Source organism: Gymnogyps californianus, chromosome 23, assembly GCF_018139145.2.
Source record: "Gymnogyps californianus isolate 813 chromosome 23, ASM1813914v2, whole genome shotgun sequence".
NCBI classification, from domain to species: domain Eukaryota; kingdom Metazoa; phylum Chordata; class Aves; order Accipitriformes; family Cathartidae; genus Gymnogyps; species Gymnogyps californianus.
In genome coordinates, this window is record NC_059493.1 from 1671534 (window position 1) to 1683105 (window position 11572).

General features: G+C 52.9%; 1 protein-coding gene across 1 annotated transcript; it reads right to left on the minus strand.

The window, feature by feature from the left end:
* Positions 1 to 9324: 9324 nt before the first annotated feature.
* On the minus strand, positions 9325 to 10532 carry TCIM (transcriptional and immune response regulator). Its single transcript, XM_050910212.1, has one exon. The coding sequence runs from the start codon at positions 10530 to 10532 to the stop codon at positions 10212 to 10214; it is 321 nt and encodes a 106-aa protein (XP_050766169.1). The 3' UTR covers positions 9325 to 10211.
* Between the last annotated feature and the right edge of the window lie 1040 nt (positions 10533 to 11572).

Sequence of the window (11572 nt, forward strand, 5' to 3'; positions counted from 1 at the left end):
GGCTTGTTTGGTTCGTTTCAATGAGATGTTTCTGAGAAAGATCCCTGCAACAGCTCAGTCACGAGGGTTGCGGCGGCGAGGTGAAGAACACCCATGCCCGTGGAAGCGTGGCCGTCGCACGAGGACGGCAGCAGAGCCCCAGCTGCCTGGCCCTGCATCTCCCGGGGCCGGGGACTCGCACGGGAACAGCCGGGAGAGCAGGAGGCGTCTGCAGGGCACGGGGGCTCCAGCCCGTCCCTCTCTGTCCTCCAGAGCGACGGCTCAAGGTTAAACTAAGGACTGGCATAAAGCGTCAAGGGGCAGCATTTGGGACTTGATAAACTGAACTAGCCAAACCCTGAAAAAGCAAGTACAAAATTGGCATTACTTTATTAGCTTTCCCCTGGCATTGATACCTGCGGACTTTTATCTGAAGCTGTGTGGGAAGAGATCATGCTGCAAATATAACTCCCATAGGATGGGACTTTGAGTAATCAGTTTAAAAGGCCTGTATTTGAGAAGTTTCTGAAGAAGGACCCAAACATGCTGATTACACAATGGATTCTGGAGAATAGTGTTGCAACAGAGATTAACATGATTAGAGAACTGAGAGGAGCACTTGACCTAAAATAGTACACAAAAGGATGAAATTTTTAATTTTGTAGTAAGCAAAACCTGCTATGCATAGCTGAAAGCAGAAGGGAGGTTAAACCCAGCCTGTAAGCCAGCCTTTGCAGGTATGCAACATCATTCGGCACTGGGAAGCTATTAAAATATATTAGGATACTGTTTCAAGTACTTGACTTAGCTTTAATATCTTATAAAAAATAGTTTACATTATTCAAAATGAAAGGGTCTCAAAAGTAACAGCAAAGCTAAATTTCGGTCTGTAACAGCCGACCTCAGATCGCCCCTGGGTTTTGTGCCAAAATAACCTGGGTTTCTGTGAGGCGACTCTGGACTCTGCTCTGCCCTGCGACGGGGCGGGTGCATGGGGCTCTGTGCATTAATTGCAGGGAAAGAGCAATAATTCCCCCCTTAAAGCCAGGAATAGCGGCTTCCTCGTCCCCCACGCTGGGGGACTGGGATCAGGCTGGAGGTGGTGGAAGGTTTTCCAAGCCGGTGCTGCCACATGCTGCCCGCTGCAGCCGGCACCCGGAGCCACTCCACGCTGCCGGGAATTAATGGGGCTCTTCATTTAGCTCAATTACTGGGCATCCACCTGAGAAGCTGTAAAGAATAGAACAGTAAATCTTACAATCAAATATTAAATTATACCTAATTTATTTACTTATGGCAAACTGTAAGCCCTGCAATCAAGCGTGTAAAGGTTTATAACACAAGCACTCCTGGGAGCAGGGGGACGTGCCTGGCAGCCGGGAGGGGTTTACTGAGGCTTGGCCCGAGGAGGGGCACAGACAAGGATTAACCGCCGTAAACCCGGGGTCTCCCAGCTGCAGAGACCAAAACAGCGCAGCCCCTCCGTGCAGCCCCTCCGTGCAGCCCCTCCGTGCAGCCTCAGCCGGGCAGACGAGCAGTGGGCAGCTTGCCCTCCACTGAGGAGTTTTGCTTAGGCTTATCTGCTCCCAGCCATGGTGTGGGAGAAGGGAGCTTGTCGAGCCTCCCCTCAGCCCTCCAAAGCCATCCCCGCGCTCGTGCTTGGCTGCTAGTGGCCTGCCTAAAAATCAGAGGCACTGGCTGTGCCTGATCCTGACCCGTGGCCAGCGAAACTGGCTGTAATCCTGCGTGAGCTCTGAGAGCCGAGTCCTGGGGCTGCGTTGGTGCATGCCCACGCAAAGCCTGGGTGCTGGCACGTCCTCTCTGAAGCAGAATAAACCTTCTGCATCCCGTCACCCATGCTGCACCGTGCAGGCTCCCACATCTGCAGTGCGGCTGCCGCGCGCCTGAAAGGCAGCGTGGTCTTGAGTTGCACTCCATTGCATGCTTGCTCTTCTTTATCACGTACATGGCTTTGCAGGGCATGTCATCAGGCTGAATAGATGGCTGATATGAATTGCTATAAGAAAAATATAGGGGGAAAAATGTAAAAGATTTAGCTTTAATGGAGAGGAAATAAATGGGTATCAGTTCATGCAGGCAAATGGAAACCGGCTGTTAAAATGTCCCAATCTGAGTATTAATTGCTTAGATGCGTGTTGCTTCATGAGGACACCCTTTCTAGCAGGGACCAAGCTAGCTGGGACACACTACTGCTGCAAGCGAGCGTGGTTGGGAATGGCTGTTGAGGGGTGGCACCCAGCAACACCGAGTGAAACAGGGAGGGGGCCTGCAATGCCACAGCAAGCAGCAATGTACCTATAGGTTTTTGTCTGTAAGGATCTTGGGGGAGTTGGTTCAAGGTAACACAGGTCATTTTTTTTCTCTCTCTCTCACCTGCTGATAATTAATTTCAGAAGGCAGATAATGTTTTATCTGCTTTTTTAAAAAAAAGCTATTTTATTTTTCAGCCAGTTAGCCAGGGAAAACCTGGTCCTTGACTTTGATAAATGTCTCTCCACCATCATAATGCATTTTTGCATACTTTTTATTGCAGCTAAAACACTCAGTATTTAGGAAGAGGCTTATTATTTGAATCAGGATAAAAACAGCATATGTTTGGCAGTGCTTTCTGCAGAATATATTCAAGGTTTTTACTTCTGTACAAAATCCTTCGTGTCGCCTGGATTTTTTCCATGGACTTCACTCGGGTCAAGATTTCGATATGCCTTTGAATTGTAGGTTTGTCCTTGAACTCTCTGGCAGCCCTGTGCAGTCACTCTGCAAATGGGCTCAGAAAATGACACTCGGGCGAGGGCGGTTGGATGTAAATCAGAGCCTCCCAAAAAGTTTGGCAGAGGCAAAGGGTCTGATGGCTCGCCAGCACATTTGTGAAATGATAAATTGTGTCTCGTATTTTACAGTTCAGAGAGAGGGAGAGAAAAAAATGCGTCTGGATTAGAACTTTTTTACCATTCAGGATGGCAGGTGAATTTTAAATAGAAACCCAGTTGGAGAATATGTCCAATCTGGGAAGCATAATTTGACAATTTTCTCTTTATTTTGATTATGCAATGTCAAAGCAGAAACAGTAGCAGGTGGGGAAAGTACCTTGAGTTGTGTCAAGGTATTGTGAGATGTTTGTATGCCAGTTTTTGCCTACTTCCTTGAGGCATATACTTTGCAAAGACAATGGAAATCCACTTTTTCTTCTGCATGGACATTTAAAAAAAATGGAATTGTTCTCCAATGTTGTGGGAGAGCAGCAGGAACGGAGCAGGAGAAATTGGTGCAGTCGCCTGGTCGGGTGCATTTCCCAGGAGGGTGCTGTGCGCCGCGGGAGGCTGGAGCCCTGCCCGGACTGCGGTGCCACGGAAGCCGGCCCGTGAGCCGCGGTGCCAGGACCTGCTCCTGCTCGCAGGCACTGGAGCACCGAGCCGAAGCGTGGCTGGTGCCTGCGAAAGGGACGTCCCCTCCCTAGGCAAGGGCCAGTGCATCTCTGCTACCCCAGGCATGTGGGACATCTCCGACTGCTGGGATGAGGATAGACCGCTGGTCGGTGCGGGGCTGGGGCAGCCCAGCGACCCCAAGCACCGCTGAACCCCCACCCTCGGAGCAGATCCTGGAAAGGGCTCTGCCTTGTGGTGGGCAGGCTAGGGGACCTTCCACGTTCCCCCTGAAAAGCCTCACTGCTGCATCTTCTCAGCCTCTTCCGAGCATTCATGCCATTTCTTGCTACCGTGGGGAATATCTTCCCCCAGAGTGATGGGGTCCTGGCCCAGGGGGCACGGCCGGAGGCGGACCCCGGCTTGGTCCAGCAGCGCGGCACCCCGTGGGAGGGAGGCAGGAAGCAGGCAGGGCTCGGCAGGACCAGCACAGCTGCCTGTTGTGCAGGCAGCGCTGAGGAGCTGCTCCACATTGTTTCCACCCGGGTGTTTTGGGAACCGGTCACTTTAGCGTGAGTCAGTGAGCCCCCCTGGCCCGGGGCCCGTGCTCATCATTCGGAGGAAGCGGGTTTTCCACGGAGGAGGATGCGGTGCTGAGTCCCAACTGTTGCCTCCACTCGCGCTGATGATGCTCCCTGTGCGTGGGCGCCCGGAGGAGCCGGAGTCCGGGAGGTGACGGCTCGCTGGCTCAGCTCTGATTCACTGCCCAGACCCCCCGCCCGCCGGGGAGGCATGCGCCATGAAAACCTCCTGGCATGCGAGGGAGCCCACGGGCCACCTCCCTGCCAGCCCTCCCGGCTCCAAACCCCTCTGTGCCCTCCTGGAGAGCCCTCGTGAGCCCCCTGTGCAGAGCAGAGGTGCAGAGCAACATCATGGAGTAACTAATCCTGTGAGAGATGGCATTTAGGTTTTGATGCTTTAGAAATGTCTCGGTACCTTGACATCCCTTGTAAGCGGTGGCCTCTGAAGTGCTTACTGTTGGATAGGGATGACTTCACTGCTTACCACAGCAGAGAGCATCATCGTGCCGTGCCACGTGCCCCAATTCGGTGTACAGCTCAATGGAAATAAGTTTTTTTTTTCCGGGCTGTGTATTAAGATTCTCGTCATAGCCTAACTTTTATTTTTTATCAAAGATATATGGCAACTGTGCCATCTCCTGTTGGCTACAGCATTTCGGAGGCTTTTCTTCTCATAAATAGCCTTGTCTATCACTTCAAAGTGACACTGTAGTGTCATTTTGCTGCATGTGAGGCATTTGTGCTTTGAAACCCCAGACCAGCTCTTTTCCATGAAAACCACACTAACCCAACCATAAATCTCACCGCTTTATAGCTCTTCACTCACATTTAACACGCTTTATAGCGGAGGTTTTCCTTTTGCAGCCACAGATGAAATACGCTTCATCTGTGCCTTTTTTTATGAGCACGTGGTACCGCCCTGCGCTGATGCCGAGCCGGGTTTGCCTGCCTGGGCACGGCTGCGCTCGCACTCCTCCTTGTCTGGGGGAGGCTGGATGGGTCCGGCTGCCCGCAGAGCCCCCTCCATCCCAGCCACTCTCTATCCCTGTGTCTTTCCAGGCTCTCCTGGGAGGGGGGGGTTTCCCCTGAGCCCTTCGTGGGCGGGCGGTGTGCGGTGGTACTGCACCGAAGCCGGTCAGGTCTGGCACCGGCTAGGCGTTGTTCCTGCTGAAGTTTATCCGTGCAAGCAGAACAGTCTTTTTTCTTCCCGCTCACCGCCTGTCGCTCCCGAGCAGAGCTGCTGCCAGCCTCTGATTTCTCCCCTCGTCCTGTCTGGGGGTGGGTGGGCAGGTCGGGGAGGGGGTGGCTTTTGCCTTGCCCTGGGCCAGCAGACGCCTCATGCTCAGGTGCTTGCCCGTGAGTACTGGCTTCCCTGGGTGCACCCAGGGTGCTGAACAGCCTGTTTGCCAAGGAGAGTCTGTACCTCCGGGCGAAACAGATGTGCAGTTCAGCTGAACAGTCAATTTTTAACTTGCCCCATTGCTCAATGGTATGGAAGGGAAACTTGCCCGGGAGGTGTTGCCGTTGACCGGAGCACCCTGTTCCTCCACACAGAAACACTGCCTGCCATCTGAGCTCTGGCCCAGCTCCGCTTTGGACTCTGCTCATGTTGTGTGTATTTGATTTCACCAGAAATTAGAAGGTCACAGTACTGAGTGTTCAGACACTGGGGAACGTCCCCATCTCCTTCTGAACACAGTGGACAGGCTGAGTTGGACTGTTGACTTGTTCCAACCCCATCTTCTCATCATCAGGACGGTTGCAAGAGTAGTTCTTTGGAGAGATGGGGATGGGTGTTTGATGGGGGGACAGATCATGGGACCTCTGTGCTGCCTGCTGTAACTGACCCCCCCTTTGCTCTGGGCTGTTTCTTTCCGGCACCCTGCGAGCTGCTTCCCACCTTCCCCAGTCTGTCAAACCAGAGTTTGTGCAAAAAAGGCTTCTGCTTGTTTTCTGTCCTGGCTTTCTGTGGCTTCTCCCCAGCTGCCTGCAGCGGGGAGCCCACTGGCACACTCCTGGGCACAGCTGCTCGAGCTGGGGGTGCACGGCTGCCCCCTCCGCTGTACTCCTGTCTATGGCAGAGCATTAGAAAAGCTAGATAAAATTAGCTATTCAGACGCATGTTCCTCAGGATGCAGGGACAGAGGGACAGCCAGTACAGCCAGTTTGACACATGGAGAAGAATTAATGGAAACGCCCGGCTCCTGGAGGGAGGAAATTCCTTGAACAGCCTTTTCCTCTGTTTGTTGCGTGGGGAGGCTGACAATGGGCCCTGCGTCTGGCCGGAGCGCTGCCGGGCTGCCTCATGAATGCAGCACGCGCGCGCCAACAGACACCGAGTCTGCGGCACCGAGCGCTCAGGAAGGGCCTGGCACAATCGGGTGACCTGCCCTCCTGCACCTCTTCTGCATGGATCGTGTCAGGATCACGGAGCAAAGCACGATGCAGGCACCGGTACCACCGGTGTTTTGCTCCGCCGTACCCCTGCAAGCACGCGGGCTGCTGCGACCGCCGGATCACCGGGGTCGGGTCCGGGTGCTCTGAGCCGTCCGTTGTGCAGCCGTGGAGGGCAGCAGCAGAGAAGGCAGCACCATGAGTGTGAGGGACCTGCAATGGTTGGACGTTTGTACCTCAAACTCTCGTTGATAAATGTTTCATAACAATTAATTGCAATTTTTCCTGAGCCTGCTGTGAGATGCGCTGCTGTTCACGAAGCACAAACCTGACAAAACAGCATACAGGCTGTGACCAAGGAAAATTGCCTTTTTCCACTGTAAAAATCCAATAAACACATAACTTTTTTGTAAGCGGCCTTTATTTATCAGGGATGCCACTTAGGCCAATAATTTAAATGTAATGAGACAAGAGGGACTATAAAGTCCCTAAGTCACAGGATCTTGTCAATCATGTTATGCAAATGTTTGTAAGCAGGAATGTCTGGGCAATCGTAGGACGTGCCAGCAGCAAATGCTTCAATCAGTGTTGCTTTCACTCTGCTGCAGTCGTGGCTTCCTTCAGATTCGCTTTCTACATGGAAAGAAAGTTGGCAGATGATGCATCGGGCTCCCCTGATCGTTGGTGGCATTGGGCTAGAGGTGGATACGGGGAATCGGAGGGACCGTACCATAAGTCAGGGTGCTGCTGTCCCGATGCGGGTGTGTGCCGCAGGCCAGGCATGGGGACGTCTCCTGCATCCAGGGGATATGGGCGGCTGCAGCCCTGCACGGGACTGTCACCCCCTTGCAGACCCGTGCCTCATGGTGGGCAGGTTCTGGGTGCGTGCTTTAATTGTGGTTATGTGTGAGGGGCCACGGCTCCTGGTGTGGACGGTAAGGGCAGAGAGCCCAGCTGCCTCGCCGGCCCCCGCAGCAGGCTGTGCACTGCGCCCGGCAGAGGCTGTGCCCGTGTCTCGCGGCGCCGGCACCCTTGTGCGTGTCCTGCTGTCGGCCCCCGCTTCCCAAACCGCACGGGGTGCCAAAGCATCAGTCCTTCCCTTGGCACGCCTCGGCCCGTTCGGAGCTGGGTGCGTGGTTTGGTATTGGGTGCCAAGAGAGTGGCGAGGCTGTGACAAACCCACAGCTGGCCCTGGCACAGGAGGTGCGTTGTGGAAAGCTCGATGGTCCGGGGCAGGGGAGAGGGGGGCGAGCAAAGCCCCAGCAGCAGAGTCGGGGAAGTGGAAAGCAGCAGGACAGCATAAAGCTAATTTGGTACCCACGGGGGGGTGGGGTCTGAGAGCATCCTCTTGCAGCAGGGTTGTCAGGGTCCCATCGTATAAAACCCCCCAGAGGCAGATGGATTTGGTGGCTGCATTGCCCCCCTGGTTTCTATTTTGCGTGCTTGTCACACAAGAAATGGCTCTGATGGGAAAACACTGCATCCCAAACGCCTGGAGCGGCTGGGTGGAGGCAGCAGGAGGGGACGTGCGGCAGTGTCCTGGGCTGCGGGCGGCCGCTGAACGGCCCTGTTTGGCCATCTTTGGAAACAGCCCGTTTCCAGTTTGTGTCACTATGGATGGTTTTGTGGGGATGTGTCATGAGTGGGTGAAACAGCTGCAGCTGAGCGTAGGACACTGCACTGGAACAGGTCGAATGCCGGAAAACCGGCAACTGCCTCTGGAGCAAATCCCACTCTGAAGCAGATTTTTCTGAGCAAGGGCAGTTCTGAAAAGCCTTTGGAGGCTCTTTCAAAAGGGTCCATCCCAAACCAGGCGTGACCCCAGCTCTCTCTAGTCTTCCTGGGAGGAGGGACCACCATGCATCACCCCTCCCCTGCCCCAGCGAGGTCTCTGAGCCGATGCTGAGCGTGGGAGTGACGGGAGCACAGGGCAGGAGCGCCTGGAGGTGCTCTCCTGCTGCCGTCCCAGCCTCCTGCCCTCCAGGCTGTGGTGAAGGCTGCAGCCACTTCTTCCATCTCCCTATTTTGGGAGGCTGGTGCTGCACCACGCAGCCCCGGGGATGCTCGGGGGAGCTGGTGCTGCTCTGCACACTGGGCATTGCATTCCCCAACCTGGTGCTCTTGGGGACTGCTTGGATATGCTTCACCACGCTATAAAAAATTACAATTATCCAGTCTATTAAGTAATTTAAAGGATTATTTCTAGTCCCCCTGACTTATAGGCAATTTGGAGTTTTTACTGTAGGCAAAAAAACTGTAGCTGGTCTATCATTCTTCTGAATTGTTTTATCTTTGTTTCTCTAAGCAGAGTCATGGGAATGTTTTTTTCTAAACCAGCAGGTTATTAGAGGACATACTTATAAATAACTAGTCTTGGCTATTTTTAAGTATTTTCAACATAGTCTATCATGATAGTATGGCATAACCTGCAGAAAAACCAAGTCCAATTCCGCTGCCAAAGCATTCATAACTCACTTCTGTTTCTTTGGATGATGGAAAGCCAAGTCCGAGTTCTCCGTCTGCTTTGCAGGAATGCCAAGAGCCCGATGAACCGCACCGCTCGCTGTGGCTCAGAACTGGTCATTTTCTAAACCGATTTTTCTGTTACACTATTGCAAAAGATGTAATTCTCCTTTACTACATAGGGGAAACTAACAGTTGAGTTTGATTTACAACAAAATTTGGTGAGGTCTTTCTGGGAATGCCAGAGTCACCACAGCAACCGTGGGTCAAACTCTGGTGCTGCTGGACTGGATGGCGGGACTGCAGGGAATGCAGGGGCGACTGCAGGGAATGCAGGGGCTGCTGCAGGGAATGCAGGGGCTGCTGCAGGCCCTAAGAACACGCTGCCAAATCGACACTTGGGGAATTAAGGAGAGGTGCAGGCAGTCTGCTCCTAAAACCGAATCTATATGAAATGACCAAAAAAGTACAACCCCACTCCTCCAGGAGAACTGAGCATTTCAGACAAGAGAATTTATATTTACTTCATAATTTATTAAATTTCAGATCACCATATGCAATAAATTATAGTCGCTATAATAATGTTGTCATAAAATATTACCATGAAGTACTTGTCTAGTAACTATTGTAATCTATACAAATAAGAACTGTAGTTATGATATTTAGATTTTTAGTATTAATGGGAAGTGAACAAAATATTAAGGAACTTCACAGTAAATTCAGGGAAATATGTCATTATTATTGCTTTTGTGCAAACAATTTATACTGCACACATACAGCTTGAGAAAGAAAAGGTACAGTTGCGTAGTGTGTCTCTAGAGCAAATGCATTCCCTGAAGGTTGAACTTACTGCACCCATACGGTGCGCTTACATGCATTTTAACAAATGCAAAGTGATCCATGATCAGTAGCTGATCCGTCTCTAGAACCTCCCTCCCAGCCCACACCAGGGAGGCTTAGCAAGGGCTCAGACCTTAAGGAAACAAGTTTGAAAAGGCAAAGCACACAGGTGAAGTCAGTAAACACCGAGTCCGTCAGAAGGTCTCGAGTCGCGCCCAGGCGTGCGGGGTCCCCCCACGGCTCGGTCCCACGGCCGCCCGGAGCAGCCTGCCCGCCTCCCGCCGGGAGCTGCCCTCCCTCTGGGAGCCTCTGGCCGCCACGCTGCCGTCCGCACCGACACTGCCGTCTGTGCCAATGCTGCTGTCCACACCGATGCTGCCGTCCACACCGATGCTGCTGTCGGCGCCGCGGTTTGCTGCGTGTGCGGTGGGGCTGCAGCCCTGCGGGCGGTCTGTCAGGTCCCCTGTCCCGCCAGCAGCTCGCGGGGCAGCGGAGCGTGCCGTGTGTGGTCGGAGGTCACAAACAGTCCTGTCCCGAAATGTTCTCCTCCATTTCTGCTCCCTTCGCCAGCTCAGTGAACTTTAATGGAGTATTTCCGAAATGTCAAGAACTGGAGCAGCTTGTCCTTTCGCCTCTGCTTTAGCGCCATTAGTGCTCTCGTTTTCTCCTCCAAGTCCTGGTCGGTGGCGAGGATTATCTTGGCTCTTTCCTCTGCCTTCTTGTCTCCGGAGTTTTTGAAGAGTTTCTGTAGGGACTCTTCGTTGATGCTTTCAAAGATGTTGGCCACGGCTTTCTTGCGCAGGGCTGTGTCAAAGCGGTAGCCGTGGACCGAGGGGCTCACTCGCAGGGATGTGGACATGGCTGGAGTTTTGTAGCTTCTCTTTGCTTTCATCTATGTGGGGTGCTGCTGGGTTTGCCCTCGGGTCCAGTCAGAGAGATCTGTGCTGTGCTGGCTCCCAGGACTGGTATTTAAAGGCAGTCTGGAGAAAAAGCCAGAGGGCTCAAGTTACAGTGATGAGATCACGCTGATGTCAACGCTCAATAGTCATAGGCGGGTTTAACAGTTAAGTTGCCAACTTTCCTCTGCCGTGCAGTCAAGACGAAAAGTTTTCTGTTTCTGAGATGGGGATGGTTTTTCTTTGACCCACTGCAGAACAGGCTTCATGCAGCTTCAAACATCGCTGTGGACTTTGAGCTAGTACAGCTCAAACTCTGCTCCTGGCCTTCTGTTGCATGCAGAAAAGCTCTGCATTCAGAATATATAATATAATAAACAGTTAAAACTCCAGGTGGGAACCATTGCAATACTAGTAAGAGGTGCTAGCTGCGAGCCTGTGCATGCAGACGTGCACTTGTCTATGTCTCAGTCAGACAGAAGTACAGCAACACAGCAAAACCTGCTCAGGTCTGGGCATGGGATGCTTTCTGCTGCTTCCCAGATGATACACCTCATGTTTAGCACTCACAAAGGTGTATTTTCTAAGCGGCAAGCGGTTTACCAAAGGCAGCCGATCCATAACGTCCTCTGAGGTGACTTCCCCGGGATGTTATGCCCCACAGCTGCCCAGCCGCCCATGGCAATGCTCGCAGCAGGGCAGCAGGTGAAATCTCTCTGCCCCACCGTGCATGCTGTGCTGCAGCAACAGCACCGAGCAGTTTGTTGTTCTGCTCCTGCCTCCAGTGTTCTTTTTCTTTAGTTTCCAGCTCACTGGTGCAGTTCCTCTGCTCCAGAAGAGTTTGTGCTCTCCACCCCACCCTCGGCCAACGCCAGGCCCTTGAGCTGGGAGGACTTGCTCTTAGTCATATGGCTTAGTTTTAGGTAGTCATGCGAGGAGCAGGGAGTTGGACTCGAGGAGCAGGGAGTTGGACTCGATGATCCTTATGGGTCCCTTCCAACTCAAGATATTCTATGACTCTGTGGCTCCCTCTCGC

Bases quoted from the DNA above. Each gene is read 5' to 3' on its own strand.
- TCIM (XM_050910212.1), bottom strand. From the start codon at position 10,532: ATGAAAGCAAAGAGAAGCTACAAAACTCCAGCCATGTCCACATCCCTG.